The sequence below is a fragment of the Lathyrus oleraceus genome, chromosome 5, assembly GCF_024323335.1.
Source record: "Lathyrus oleraceus cultivar Zhongwan6 chromosome 5, CAAS_Psat_ZW6_1.0, whole genome shotgun sequence".
NCBI classification, from domain to species: Eukaryota; Viridiplantae; Streptophyta; class Magnoliopsida; order Fabales; family Fabaceae; genus Lathyrus; species Lathyrus oleraceus.
In genome coordinates this window covers 186,159,605-186,176,177 of record NC_066583.1, presented here as the reverse complement: position 1 = coordinate 186,176,177, position 16,573 = coordinate 186,159,605, and the positions used below count along the sequence as shown (strand labels likewise).

The window sequence follows — 16,573 nt, the reverse complement described above, 5'->3', positions numbered from 1 at the left end:
AACCCATCCATGATGATCAGGAGGATCAGTTCCCCCTGCTTCAGGAGGACTTTGGCATGGGCCATGGTATGGACCCTATGTTTCGGAGACTGGATGAGAGGTTGAAAGCTGTGGAAGGACAAAATGCTCTTGGTGTGGATGTTGTTGACTTGGGGCTGGTCCCAAGTGTGAGAGTTCCGCCAAAATTCAGAGTCCCTATTTTTGATAAGTACAATGGCAACTCTTGCCCGAAGACTCACGTACAAGCTTACTTCCGCAAGATGGTTGTGTATTCTGATGACGAGAAGCTACTCATGTACTTCTTCCAGGACAGCCTAGCTGGGGCATCCTTGGAGTGGTATATGAGGCTGGACAAAGCCCATATTCGCTGCTGGAGAGACTTGGCTGAGGCCTTTGTGAAGCAATATCAGTACAATACGGATATGGCACCTGACAGGACTCAACTCCAGAATTTCTCTCTCAAGAGCTTTGAGTGCTTCAAAGAGTATGCTCAACACTGGAGAGAGATGGCTTCCTGTGTTCAGCCTCCGATGTTGGAAAAAGAGATGGCCAACATGTTTATGAACACACTTCCTGGATCTTATTTGGAGCGGCTGGTGGGTTGCAATGCCTCGAATTTTGCTGATGTGGTCTCTACCGGTGAGAGGGTGGAGAATTACTTGAAGACGTGTAAGATCCAAAATGGGGTTTGATCATCTTCGGGGTCAAAGAAGCCGTTCTTAGGAGGACAGAAGGGGAGAGAAGGGGATGCAAATGTTGTGTCTTCTTATCAGAGCAGGGGTAACCGGAGGGGTAACTTTCAGAATTATCATCAGCAACCTTATGTTGCAGCTGTGACCATTCCGGCTGCATCACCAGCGCAACAACCACAACCTCAACGTCAACAAAATCAATACCAACAACAACAGGGTAACAAACCTGCTTATCAACAGAGATAGAGGATGATGGATAGGCATTTTAACCCTCTTCCGATGTCGTACGCCTAATTGCTTCCCAACCTTCAGCAGTTGCAACTTGTGCAGTTACGCACTTTGGCTCCTCCCGTTGGCAGGCTTCCGGTGGGTTATGACGCCAATGCTAGGTGTGAGTTCCACTCTGGGGCACCTGGCCACACTATTGAGAACTGCAAAGCTTTTAAGCACGTAGTTCAGGACCTTATTGACTCAAAGGCCATTAACTTTGCGTCGGCTCCTAATGTTGTCAACAATCCCATGCCGCAACATGGTAGAGCAAATGTTAACATGGTTGAAGGAGAAGTCAAATTAGTCAATGAGGTGTTGAAGTTGAAGACTCTGCTGTTAGAAATCAAAGAATACTCCTTATTATTGGAAATAGTATCTATTCCATTTGCACGCTCTACTTGAACACAACTCTTTCCATCTTCATCAAACTACTCAGAGAACCTCTGCTAGGGCAAAGAAATTTTCCTCAAAAGTTCAGCAACATGTCTCAACATCCATCATCATCTAGCTCAAAACCCTTTCATACAAGAACTCCCTCCATGGAGTTTCTAGATGAAGATTTGATGGACGTGACTCCTCTGTGTATGATACCAGGTGACGTCCCAGGCCCCTCGTCCATGGTTGGAACTAAGCAAGGTAACTTCCTGAAAAATCTCCTGATAAAGAGGACATGCACTTTACTAATCGCACCATAAGAAACCTAGTTACTAGGATTCTGAATGAAGTACATGGAGTCAAGGATATTTTTACCCCTCTGTCTAGAAGGGACCCCTTTCCTGAGGTGGAAACCCAAGCTGAAAAAGATGATGACTCATCTAAGACAGAAAAGGAAGTAGCTGTTGAGGGATTATGTTCTCTTGGGAAAAATTTACCTAGCAAGAAACCAGCTAGCATGTCTCCTGATACTGCTGAGGATAGTATTGATTTGGAGGAAGAAAGCTCAGAGGAAGAGGAGGACACTTTGGTACACCATGTGAAACCAAGTGCTGCTAGGAAATTGAAGACTAGGAAAGGAAAAACCGTGGCTGAAATGATGACATCCAGGACTAGGAAGAAGACTGCTGGTGTAGGACCCTCCAAATCATGGAGCAAGGTTGAGATTAAGAAGAGGAAAGAAAGTAAGAGTTTTGAATCTGATGAGGATGTCGAAGACGATGTTCCAGACATCTCCCCTGCAAAAAGGCAGGCTGTTAAGAAGTGTCCAGGCAAAGCTGCAGCTGTACATTTAGACAACATCTCTTTTCACTTAGAAGACGGTGCTGCTAAATTGAAGTTTGTCATTTAGAGGAGGGTAGCGGTTGAGAGAGTGTTGGGAAAAGAGGCTGTTGAAGTAAAGGAAGTCATGGATTTAATCAAGAATCCTGGATTGATAAAGACTGTGGTTGCTCTGCCCCAATGCTATGAGGGGTTGGTGAAAGAATTTGTTGTAAATATCCCTGAGGAGATTTCTGAAAGGAGCAGCAGGGAATTTTGCAAAGTTTTTGTAAGAGGTAGGTGTGTGAGATTCTCACCAACCATCATCAACAAGTTCCTAGGGAGAGGAACTGATGAAGGAATAGATCTAGAGACTACAAACAATTAGGTCTGTAGGATCATTACAGCTGGCCAAGTTAAGGAATGGCCTAGTAGGAATCACCTTTCAGCTAGCAAGCTAACTGTCAAATATGCCATCTTGCAAAAGATTGGTTCAGCTAATTGGGTGTCTACTAATCATATCTCTACCATCTCCATCAGTCTTGGAAGAGTCATTCATGCAATTGGAACCATGATTAACTATGATTTTGGAAAGTTTATGTTTGACCAAATTATCAGACATGCCTCCACAAATGATGTGAAGCTGCCCATTGCCTTCCCATCCATTATTTGTGGTATTATCTTGAGTCAACAACCAGGCATACTCAATGAAAATGACATTCCAAGCAGAAGAAAGCCCCCACTGTCCATTCATCATAAGCTGTTTGAGGGAAGTCATGTCAATGATGTTGTCATGACATCTGCCAGAAAAGAGCCTGCATCTCAAGGGAGTTTAGTTGATTAGTTGAAGGAAACCTGCAAAGAACTGGAGAATGGTATTAGGGTTGCCAAAGCAAGAAAAAAGGCCTTGGAGGCTCTTATTCGTGGCCTAGAGAAGGAAGAGGTGGAAAAGGATGGTGAGACCAAAGACTCAGATGCAAATACTTCAAGTGAGAGATCAAATGCTCAATCCAGTGGCAGCTCTGAAAGCTCTGAAGGTGAAGGTGATACTTCTTCCTATGATTGATGGTTCCCCCCTTCTGTGTTGAAGACTGAAGATGAAGACTATGTGGCTGTTGTTTTGGAAGTTGTTCTGGTGCTGTTGTTTATATGCTGAAGTTCTATTGTTTTTTATTGTGTAATCTGTGGCAGTCCTTATTGATGCCTGTTTGTAATTTTTTGGGCTCTTAATGAGTTCCTTGGATTTGTTCATTATCCCAGTTATCACAGCTGTGTATGATGATGGTTTGTACTGCCTAACCTTTATGTTTTAACATTTTTAATGTTATAACATCTGATTTGACATTCTCTGCTAGGCTAATTGACATTTATTTTGTCTAATTGGTCACCTTTGGTCAATTTTGACTAAAAAGGGGGAGAAGTGTTAATGTGGAAGCAATTGTTGATGTGGAGTTGTGAGATGTATGTAGCTGAACTGAAGGACAACTATTATTGAAGGAAGTGCATAGGTGTTAAAACAGAATGTTGTTCTATTTTACAGATGTCAAAGAGGATGTCAGATGGTGCATAGGTGTTGATGTTGAAGCAGATGTCAGAATGACATTCTGGCTGGTACAGGTGTTGTGGTTACAGTAGCTGTGATGTTCATGGAAGATGTTTGATGTATGCACAGATTTAGGGGGAGAAGGAGTACCCTTGTGCATTTGTGTGTCTTACTAGTTGCATCCATAACTAGTAATTCTGTTTTTGTTGCACAGATTTAGGGGGAGGAGAAGTACCCTTGTGGATGTGTGTATTACTAGTAACTAGCTAGTAATTGTGTTGCTTCTACTGCTGTTTAAACTGTTGTTTAACTGCTGATAGTTTTCTTGTGAACAAAATGGACAGATATATGTTTTAGCCAAAATTTGCCAAAGGGGGAGTTTGTTGATTCTTAGTGTTGGCAGCAATTTTGGTAAAACAAAGAGTGTTCACAAGATGTTATCTGTGATGTCTTAACATAAGATATCCTATGTACCTGCTCGAGCTTAAGGAAGATGATCATGCAGGATTGTTTCAGAATGTCGTACACAAGGTCATGGCATCTGATATGTATGTACCTGCTGGAGCCTAAATGAAAGACATGTTCATGCAGGATTGTTTCAAGATGTCATACACAAGGTCATGGCATCTAATATGGTTGTACCTGCTGGAAGTTATAAAAGGAATTATGGAATGATGCAGGATTTTTCCAGGATGTCAGACCCGATGTCATGACATCCTGTACACAGAACATTCAGTGTGAATGTCTGGTGTTTTGTGATTGCACAATTAATGGAAATCTATGTAAGATTGAAGATTTGATTTGCAGGCGCATTGAATCATGGATTACAACCTGATTTACTTATTTTCCAAGGAGATCTAACCAGCTATTATAAAAAGATTTGATTGGAAAATAGATTTATGGTTTTCAAGATGTCCAAGCCCAACTGAAAGCTTCTATAAAAAGGGACTTAGAAAACCTGTTTTACAACACAACCAATACTGAGCGAAATATAGAGAGAGAGCTAGGGTTTGTGTCTTTTTAGTCGTAAGACTTGTAAGCCATTCAAGTCATTTTTTGATGATTGAATTTGACTGATTTGTGGTTGTAATTTGTCACTCTAAAGCTGTTAAGCAAGAGTGTGTGTCTACTTGATCAAAGCTGTGAAGCAAGATCAAGTGTGTGTCTTCTTGATCAAAGCTGTGAAGCAAGATCAAGAGTGTGTCTTCTTGATTGAAACTGTGAAGTAAAATCAAGAGTGTGTTATTGAAAAGTGTTTTCTTTTCTCAAGGGATTGTTGTTTAAGATCACAGGTGTGATTGTAGGGAAGTGAGTGGGTTCTCATATCTAAGAGTGCTTAGGTAGAAATTGCACGGGTAGAGATTAGGTGAGAAAGACTATAACTTGTTGAAGTGTACGGAGAGTCTTTGAGCTGATTCTATTTTAGTGAATTTCCTTCCTGGCTTGGTAGCCCCCAGACGTAGGTGAGTTGCACCAAACTGGGTTAGCAATTGCTTGTGTCTTTTGCTTTACCTTTCTATATCTTTCTTCTGTTAGTGTAATTCAGATATTAGTGTCGTGACATTACATTCAACATCTCATATCTAATACCAGAATTTCAATTCACATGCAACCCAAATTGGCCCAAAATTCAAAGAGCTCTTAATCCTTTAAAACTCAAGCCACAAGATAGACCAGATATCATTGTTAGAGTTTTTAAGATGAAGTTTGATAACCTCTTAACAAACATGACTAAGAAAGGTGTTTTGGGGAAAGTACTTGCATGTAAGTTCATCTTAATTAGTCTTCTTTCATATTTTTCATCATTTAAGCTACGAGGAATTATTAGAATCACATGTTTCTAATTAATTTCAGATTTACAATTTCAGATATCTACACTATTGAATTTCAGAAGAGAGGGTTGCCACATGCACACATCCTTATTTTCTTGCATCCGTCAAATAAGTACCCTAAACCATCTGATATTGACCAGATCATATCTACTAAGGTTCCAGACCCTTTGAAACAACCAAAGTTGTATAATCTTGTGAAGACCCATATGGTACATGTAACACCCCGATAAAATATGATAATTATTTCATTTAAGTTTAATAGTATATTATGATGATAATATGAATGAGAGGGTATTATTTTTCAAAATAAAAGATAAATCATTCATATATATTATTATTAGTATATTTATTAATTTAATTAAATAATTGGAATATTATTGGATTATTATTATTGGAATAATAAAGTTGGAATTGGAACGATTGTTGGAATCGGTAAAGAGTCCCATTTAGTAAAAAGGGTTTTTACACGTGAAAGCAGAGAACACGTAATAATTGGGAGAAAAGAGAAGAAACTGAGAAAGGGAGAAGAAGAGGCTAGGGCTCAAGAGGAGAATTCACGATTGTTGAAGGTCAAAGAATCAATTGCCGGATTAACTCAGGTAAGGGGGGTTTATCGTCGTTTAATGGGCATTATGGGTTAACATGTAATGGGTAGTAATAAGCCATTGAATCGACTCTAATTAGGTTTTGATAAATACCTTTGAATTGTGATGAATAAATTACGTTAAAACTGTGAATGAATCTATATTTGGATGAGTCGTAATTTTCTGGGCGTGTAGCTTTTTACGGAATCGAAATCGGAGGTCCGGAAGTCCTCCACCGGCGAAAAATGCGGGGAAATCTGCATTCTGTTTCGTGTTAGCGCAGGAACAGCTTTCTGTCTTGCGTTAACCGGTTAACCCAGGGTGTTAACCGGTTAACACTGTTATGATAATTAAAAAAAAAATTCTGTCTTGCGTTAACCGGTTAACCCAGGGCGTTAACCGGTTAACACTGTTAAAAATTGCCAAGAAGCGCATTCTGTTTTGTGTTAACCGATTAACCCAGTGCGTTAACCGGTTAACACTGTTTGAAAAGTGAAACATTGATATTTAAATATTGTGTACGTTTTGGAATGGAATTATGTGTACATATTGTATGGGCTTGGCTAGGAAATGTGCCATACGCGTATGGGCATGAGGCATACGTGTATGGGCAGAAGTTTGATTTTTCTGAGCTGTTGTGTGCAGTTGTGGTCGTTTCAGCTGAATGATGTAATTTAGCTGATGTATGATTAAGTAGGGATCATTTCCCGTTGTTTTGAGCAGTATAGGTATTAGTAGAGTGTGCTAATACTGTGATTTATTATTTGGCATGACATGATATGATTATGTGATAAATATGCTGATGATGTATGATGGTATGCATAATGCTGTGAATATATCTATTATGTATGCAATTGTTGATGGACTGTTTATGGCTTAGAGTGTGAGCATATGTCCATTGTGGATTGTTGTTGATGTTTGCATGCTAGGTGATTTAGCGTGCATAGCATGGCCTTTATGGTGGTAGCTAATTCCCATGGTGAGGAATTAGTGAGTGAGTCACTAGGTCTCAAATGAGTGGGACTAGTGAGCTTGGTAGCCGTATCTGGGTTTGATCGGTGAGGTTGAACTATGTGTTCACGAATAGTCGGTACCGCATGCATGGAGTCTCATTTCATAATGTATGTATGGCGTATAATATGAATGGATGTATTCCAATATTATACGTGTGTTTTGTGTTTGTGTTGAGTATGATTATGAGTTGATGTTGCCGTTGCTGAATGTGTGATATGATTAGGGTGATGAATGTGTTAATTTACTTAGCATTACATGATATTTTATAATGCTTATTATATCGATTGAGGAACTCACCCTTACAACTATGTTTCAGGTAACGAGCAGTGATTGAGTAGAAGCTAGTGCTTGGAGTCTAGTGTAGTTCCTTAGTGGGTCATGCTCTGGTATATGTAACATCGGGACGGGATGTTTTACTTTGTTTTCATTTTTGATTGTTGAACAATTTTACATGTAATGTGTTACATGGGTTGATTGTTGTTAGATTTCTATCCGCTGCGAATTGTGCAATGTTTTATTTCGATTAATAAATGAGCATGACAAGTCATTTTGGTGAATGGTGTGAAGTGTCAAGTGTGACACCCTGAAATTGCATATCTACTCTGATTCATATTTTGTTGTTTTAATTAATTATTGGGGTATTTTAGAAGGGTGTTACATTAGTGGTATCAGAGCATAGTCGGTCGAGTCGAGTCGTAATTATTCTGTTTCCCTTATGTGATAGGTGTTGTGTAACCCTATCAGTACTTATTGTTTTAGCTTGTTGGGTTCTCAGAATAGAGATGGCTGGAAGAGGTAGAGACGATGCTGCGATTGCTGAGGCTCTGGGTATGCTAGCTGGAGTACTTAGAGGGAATCCGAATGTTGTGGGATTGGGAGCTGCTCGTCAACTGAGTGAGTTCCAGAAGAACAATCCTCCAATGTTCAAGGGAGCATACGATCCAGATGGTGCTCAGAAGTGGTTGAAGGAGATCGAGAGGATCTTCCGAGTGACTGAGTGTGCCGATAACCAGAAGGTCAGGTTCGGTACGCATATGCTGTCAGAGGAAGCAGATGATTGGTGGGTTGCTGCCCGCACTGAGTTGGAAGCTGCTGGGAGTGCTGAGATCACTTGGCCGGTGTTCAGAGAGAGATTCCTGAGGAAGTACTTTCCAGAGGATGTCAGAGGAAAGAAAGAGATAGAGTTCTTAGAATTGAAGCAGGGCAACCGGTCTGTTACTGAGTATGCTGCTAAGTTCACAGAGCTGTCGAAGTATTACACTCCCTATGATGAGGCTACTGGGGAATTTTCAAAATGTGTGAAGTTTGAGAACGGGTTACGTCCCGAGATCAAGCAGGCTATTGGGTATCAGCGGATTAGAGTGTTTTCTAACTTGGTTGACTGTTGCAGGATATTTGAACAGGATACCAAGGCCAGAGCGGAGAGCTATCAGCAGAGGGTTGATAGGAAAGGCAAGAATCAGAATGATCGTGGGAAGCCGTATGCAGCTGGCAAAGGTTTCCAGAGACAGAGTGGGATGAAGAGACCTAGTGGGGGAGACTCTAGTGCCCCTGCTAAGTGTTACAGATGTGGTCAGGCTGGACATCGTATCCATGAGTGTACCAGTACTGAGAAGAAGTGTTTCAAGTGTGGCAAAGGTGGTCACTTGGCTGCAGAGTGTCGGTTGAAGACTATGACTTGTTTCAACTGTGGAGAGGTGGGTCATATCAGTCCACAGTGTCCTAAGCCGAAGAAAGAGAACCAGTCGGGAGGCAAGGTCTTTGCTTTATCGGGTTCTGAGACTTCTGCAGATGATCGTTTGATCCGAGGTACGTGTTATATTAATGGCTTTCCTCTTGTAGCTATTATTGACACAGGTGCGACTCATTCCTTTATATCTTGGGATTGTGCTGTGAAACTTAAATTAGAGATATCTAAGATGCATGGGAGTATGGTGATTGATACTCCTGCGAAGGGTTCAGTGACTACTACTTCAGTTTGTTTAAATTGTCCTTTGAGTATTTTTGGTAGAGACTTTGGGATGGACCTCGTGTGTCTTCCACTAGTGCAGATTGATGTTATCCTGGGTATGAACTGGTTGGTGTTTAACCGAGTTTATATCAACTGTTTTGATAAGACTGTGATCTTTCCTGAGATTGAAGAAGGAAAGAGTTTGTTTCTATCAGCAAGGCAGGTGAATGAGGCAGTAGCAGATGGGGCAGAGTTGTTTATGCTGTTAGCGACTTTGGAGGCTAAAGATAAACTGGTGATTTGCGATCTAGCCGTGGTGTGTGATTTTCCTGATGTGTTTCCTGAAGAAGTGAATGAATTACCGCCAGAGCGTGAAGTTGAGTTCTCGATTGATTTGGTACCTGGTACTAGGCCGATATCGATGGCTCCGTACCGTATGTCTGTTGTTGAGTTAACTGAATTGAAGAGTCAGCTGGAAGATCTGTTGGATAAGAAATTTATTCGTCCGAGTGTGTCACCGTGGGGCGCACCAGTGTTATTGGTTAAGAAGAAAGAAGGTACTATGAGGTTGTGTGTGGACTACAGGCAACTGAATAAAGTGACGATCAAGAATCGGTATCCTTTGCCGAGGATTGATGATTTGATGGATCAGTTGGTTGGTGCGAGTGTGTTCAACAAAATAGATTTGAGATCGGGGTATCATCAGATACGTGTGAAAACTGAGGATATTCAGAAGACTGCTTTCAGAACAAGGTATGGACATTATGAGTATTCTGTAATGCCTTTTGGTGTGACTAATGCGCCTGGGGTATTTATGGAGTATATGAATAGGATTTTCCATCCGTACCTAGACAAGTTTGTTGTGGTGTTTATTGACGATATTTTGGTGTATTCGAAATCTGAAGAAGAGCATGCTGAACATTTGAGAGTGGTTTTAAGAGTTCTACGAGAAAATAAGTTATTTGCTAAACTGTCCAAGTGTGAATTTTGGTTAGAAGAGGTTAGTTTTCTTGGTCATGTGGTTTCAAGAGGTGGTATTGCTGTTGATCCTTCTAAGATAGAAGCGGTATCTAAGTGGGAAGCTCCGAAGTCAGTTTCTGAGATAAGGAGTTTTCTTGGACTTGCAGGTTATTATAGGAAATTCATTGAGGGATTTTCTAAGTTGGCGTTACCGTTGACGATGTTGACTAGAAAGGGGCAAGCGTTTGTTTGGGACTCAAAATGTGAAGAAGGTTTCCAAGAGTTAAAGAGAAGGTTAACTACTGCTCCTATTCTGATATTACCAAGTCCGTCGGAACCATTTGAGGTTTACTGTGATGCTTCATTGTTGGGTTTGGGTGGTGTTTTGATGCAGAATAAGCAGGTTGTAGCTTATGCTTCGAGACAACTGAAGGTTCATAAGAGGAACTATCCGACACACGATTTAGAGTTGGCAGCTGTGGTATTTGTTCTGAAGTTATGGAGGCATTACTTGTACAGGTCAAGATTTGAGGTTTTCAGTGACCATCAAAGTTTAAAGTATTTGTTTGATCAGAAAGAGCTGAATATGAGACAGAGGAGATGGTTAGAGTTTCTGAAGGATTATGACTTTGGTTTGAATTACCATCCGGGTAAAGCAAACGTAGTGGCTGATGCATTGAGTCGGAAATCATTGCATATGTCTATGTTAATGGTTAAGGAATTGGATTTAATTGAGCAGTTTAGAGACTTGAGTCTGGTGTGTGAGAGTACTCACAATAGTGTTAAATTGGGAATGTTGAAGTTAACGAGTGGTATTCTGGATGAGATTAGAGAGGGTCAGAAATCCGATGTGCTTTTGGTTGATAAGTTGACTCTAGTGAATCAAGGTCAAGGTGGTGAATTTAGAGTTGATGAGAATGGTGTTTTGAAATTTGGTAATCGGGTGTGTATTCCGGATGTTACCGAAGTTAAGAAGAGTATTCTTGAGGAAGGACATCGTAGTGGCCTGAGTATTCATCCTGGGGCTACGAAGATGTATCATGATTTGAAAAAGTTATTTTGGTGGCCGGGAATGAAAGGAGAAATTGCGAGTTTTGTTTATTCTTGTTTGACTTGTCAGAAGTCAAAGATTGAGCATCAGAAGCCGTCTGGGCTAATGCAACCGTTGGCTATTCCAGAGTGGAAATGGGATAGTATCAGTATGGATTTTGTTTCTGGTTTACCGAGGACAATTAAGAATTTTGAAGCTATTTGGGTGATTGTTGACAGATTGACAAAATCGGCTCATTTCATTCCGATCAGAATGGATTATCCATTAGAGAGATTAGCTGAGTTGTATATTGAGAAAATTGTAAGTTTGCATGGTATTCCGTCGAGTATTGTTTCGGACAGAGATCCTAGATTTACATCGAAGTTCTGGGAAGGTTTGCAGAGGGCTTTGGGAACTAAGCTGAGATTGAGTTCTGCATATCATCCGCAGACTGATGGTCAGACTGAGAGGACGATTCAGTCATTGGAGGATCTTTTGAGGGCTTGTGTTTTGGAAAAGGGAGGTGCTTGGGATTGTTATTTACCTTTGATTGAGTTTACCTACAACAATAGTTTTCATTCGAGCATTGGTATGGCACCGTTTGAAGCTTTGTATGGTAGGAGATGTCGGACACCTTTATGTTGGTATGAGTCCGGTGAGAGTGTTGTGGTTGGACCGGAGATTGTTCAACAAACTACGGAAAAGATTAAGATGATTCAGGAGAAGATGAGGATTGCTCAGAGTCGTCAGAAGAGTTATCACGACAAGAGGAGGAAGTCACTTGAGTTTCAAGAGGGAGATCATGTGTTTCTTCGTGTTACTCCGATAACTGGGGTTGGTCGAGCTTTGAAGTCGAAGAAGTTGACACCTCGATTTATTGGTCCTTATCAGATTTTGGAGAGGATAGGGGAGGTAGCCTATCGTATCGCTTTACCGCCGTCACTTACGAATTTGCATGAGGTTTTTCATGTGTCTCAGTTGAGGAGGTACATTCCTGATTCGTCGCATGTGGTCCAAGTAGATGATGTACAGGTGAGAGATAACCGGACTGTTGAAACATCACCTATGAGGATCGAGGATCGAGAGTTGAAGCAGTTGCGGGGTAAAGAGATTGCTTTGGTAAAGGTAGCTTGGGGAGGACCAGCAGGTGGCAATGTGACTTGGGAACTTGAGAGTCAGATGAAGGAGTCTTATCCAGAATTATTCGATTGAGGTATGTTTTCGAGGACGAAAACTCTTTTAGTGGGGGAGAGTTGTAACACCCCGATAAAATATGATAATTATTTAATTTAAGTTTAATAGTATATTATGATGATAATATGAATGAGAGGGTATTATTTTTCAAAATAAAAGATAAACCATTCATATATATTATTATTAGTATATTTATTAATTTAATTAAATAATTGGAATATTATTGGATTATTATTATTGGAATAATAAAGTTGGAATTGGAACGATTGTTGGAATCGGTAAAGAGTCCCATTTAGTAAAAAGGGTTTTTACACGTGAAAGCAGAGAACACGTAATAATTGGGAGAAAAGAGAAGAAACTGAGAAAGGGAGAAGAAGAGGCTAGGGCTCAAGAGGAGAATTCACGATTGTTGAAGGTCAAAGAATCAATTGCCGGATTAACTCAGGTAAGGGGGGTTTATCGTCGTTTAATGGGCATTATGGGTTAACATGTAATGGGTAGTAATAAGCCATTGAATCGACTCTAATTAGGTTTTGATAAATACCTTTGAATTGTGATGAATAAATTACGTTAAAACTGTGAATGAATCTATATTTGGATGAGTCGTAATTTTCTGGGCGTGTAGCTTTTTACGGAATCGAAATCGGAGGTCCGGAAGTCCTCCACCGGCGAAAAATGCGGGGAAATCTGCATTCTGTTTCGTGTTAGCGCAGGAACAGCTTTCTGTCTTGCGTTAACCGGTTAACCCAGGGTGTTAACCGGTTAACACTGTTATGATAATTAAAAAAAAAATTAATTTCTGTCTTGCGTTAACCGGTTAACCCAGGGCGTTAACCGGGTAACACTGTTAAAAATTGCCAAGAAGCGCATTCTGTTTTGTGTTAACCGATTAACCCAGGGCGTTAACCGGTTAACACTGTTTGAAAAGTGAAAAATTGATATTTAAATATTGTGTACGTTTTGGAATGGAATTATGTGTACATATTGTATGGGCTTGGCTAGGAAATGTGCCATACGCATATGGGCATGAGGCATACGTGTATGGGCAAAAGTTTGATTTTTCTGAGTTGTTGTGTGCAGTTGTGGTCGTTTCAGCTGAATGATGTAATTTAGCTGATGTATGATATAGTAGGGATCATTTCCCGTTGTTTTGAGCAGTATAGGTATTAGTAGAGTGTGTTAATACTGTGATTTATTATTTGGCATGACATGATATGATTATGTGATAAATATGCTGATGATGTATGATGGTATGCATAATGCTGTGAATATATCTATTATGTATGCAATTGTTGATGGACTGTTTATGGCTTAGAGTGTGAGCATATGTCCATTGTGGATTGTTGTTGATGTTTGCATGCTAGGTGATTTAGCGTGCATAGCATGGCCTTTATGGTGGTAGCTAATTCCCATGGTGGGGAATTAGTGAGTGAGTCACTAGGTCTCAAATGAGTGGGACTAGTGAGCTTGGTAGCCGTATCTGGGTTTGATCGGTGAGGTTGAACTATGTGTTCACGAATAGTCGGTACCGCATGCATGGAGTCTCATTTCATAATGTATGTATGGCGTATAATATGAATGGATGTATTCCAATATTATACGTGTGTTTTGTGTTTGTGTTGAGTATGATTATGAGTTGATGTTGCCGTTGCTGAATGTGTGAAATGATTAGGGTGATGAATGTGTTAATTTACTTAGCATTACATGATATTTTATAATGCTTATTATATCGATTGAGGAACTCACCCTTACAACTATGTTTCAGGTAACGAGCAGTGATTGAGTAGAAGCTAGTGCTTGGAGTCTAGTGTAGTTCCTTAGTGGGTCATGCTCTGGTATATGTAACATCAGGACGGGATGTTTTACTTTGTTTTCATTTTTGATTGTTGAACAATTTTACATGTAATGTGTTACATGGGTTGCATGTTGTTAGATTTCTATCCGCTGCGAATTGTGCAATGTTTTATTTTGATTAATAAATGAGCATGACAAGTTATTTTGGTGAATGCTGTGAAGTGTCAAGTGTGACACCCTGAAATTGCATATCTACTCTGATTCATATTTTGTTGTTTTAATTAATTATTGGGGTATTTTAGAAGGGTGTTACAGTACACGAACCTTGTGGGATGGCAAATCCAAAATGACAGTGCATGAAGGATGGGAAGTGTTCTAAGTATTTTCCCAATAAATCTCAATATGTTATCATTGTTGATCAAAAAGGCTATCCGATTTATAGAAGACGAGATAATCTTTATACGATTGAGAAGAATGAAATCAAACTCCATAGCAGTCATGTTGTTCTCCACCACCCAAGTTTGCTTATGAAATATGAAGCACACATCAATATGGAGTGGTGCAATCAGAGTACTTCTATTAAATATCTGTTCAAATACATCAACAAGGATTCTGATAGAATATCAGTTGTTATTGTTCCAATTAAATGTGCAGGTGATGAAAATGTTAACGAAATCAAACAATACCTAGATTATAGATATGTTTCTCCAAGAAAAGCTTCTTGGAGAATTTTCTTTCTTATTCTATTCATGGAAGAAAACTAGAAGTAGAAAGATTGTTTTTTCACATGGAAGGTGAGAACTCTGTATACTACAAAGACTTTAACCTAATTGGAAATGTCCTTCTAAAGGCAAGTGTCACTGAATCTATGTTTACTTCATGGTTTTTGGCTAATAGAGATTATGAGGAAGCTAGACTTTTGACATATGGACAATTTGTGTCAAAGTTTGTTTATGTCAAGAAACAAAGATGTAGGAAACCTGGAAAAAGAGGGTACGCTATTGGTTAGTTAATTTGGGTCCCTCCTACAATCAGGGAACTGTATTATATGAGGATGTTAGACTGTTAAGAAACGTCCTACAAGTTATGATGATCTCAAAACTGTTGATAGGTTTACACATGCAAGTTTCCAAGAAGCATGTTTTGCAATGGGGTTTCTACAGGATGACAAAGAGTTCATAGCAGCAATCAAAGAGGTATACGACTGGGGTTTCGGTATATTTCTTTGAAAACTTTTTATTACAATGTTTATTTCTCCTTCAATGAATCGACCTGATCATGTATGGTGTAACACTTGGATATACTTATCGGATGGAATTCTTTATGAACAAAGGAGAATATCACATAATCCATGTTAGTTTACATTATTTTCATCTTCAATTGCTCTTATTTATATATCTCATATCTATTAACATATCTAAGACAATTTCTTATAGAATTATCATTGTCTGATCAAGAGATCCAACAGATTACTTTGATGGAAATTGAAAAGCAACTTTAAAAAAATATGAGGAGCTTGAAAGAGGTTAAGCCTATGTCGTATCCAAATGACTATGTCCTTAATTTTCTAGATAATTGTCTGACGACAATATAATATTTCAGCTCAGAAACTATTATTCCAAGATTTGTTTCAATCTTTAACAAGTATTAATTTTTTTCAATATTTCTCTATCGTATGTCATATTGTACATAAATATACCAACAATTTATGTCGGCATTCAGATTTAAAGTTGACTATTTATTTTTTCCAACAGTTCATACCGACAATGAGATATCATATTTATAAACGAGTTGCATTAATATTTAACATGTACGGATTCACGACACATTACTTTGTTTAAATCATTGCTGTTAAATATATTAGTTTTTTGTATTGCTATTTCACTTTTTTACTACTAATACATCACTTATTCTATGATTTCATTGCTATACATTTCATATGCTTATTATTTCTCCATTGCATGTCACATATATATATATATATATATATATATATATATATATATATATATATATATATATATATATATATATATATATATATATATATATATATATATATATATATATATATATATATATATATATATATATATATATATATATATATATATATATATATATATATATATATATATATATATATATATATATATATATATATATAATTTCATTACTGGATGTGATATATATATATATATAAATTCATTACAATATAATTTATACATCATTTGTGTCACACTCTGATTTTGATCCTGAAACCCGATTCAATACATTCATCATATTTGTTGCACCTCTGCATAGCATAACATGCACTCCATACCGCATAATGCCTAGAATGTCAGTCGAAATAAATTTTCGGATCTAGGGACAAACCAGTTGAATCAATTATCAAATGTGTGTCAAAACAGCGGGCGAAAAAGTTTCAAAATCAAGTATGCAGACATCAGTTTTATTAATATAAATTTCGCGTAGTTTAATCTGGCGTGTTTGATTAATTTTTCGGTCACATTTT

At 38.7% G+C, this 16,573-nt stretch overlaps 1 protein-coding gene across 1 annotated transcript in view; it reads left to right on the top strand.

Annotated features, from left to right (window-relative positions):
* The first annotated feature begins 1,854 nt into the window (after positions 1-1,854).
* Positions 1,855-16,573, top strand: part of LOC127079612 (uncharacterized) — a 34,609-nt gene continuing 19,890 nt past the window's right edge. Inside the window, exons 1-2 of the mRNA XM_051019992.1 lie at positions 1,855-2,106; positions 2,248-2,452. Of these exons, the coding sequence (XP_050875949.1) occupies positions 1,855-2,106; positions 2,248-2,452 (457 nt within the window). The remainder of the gene's footprint in view (positions 2,107-2,247; positions 2,453-16,573) is intronic.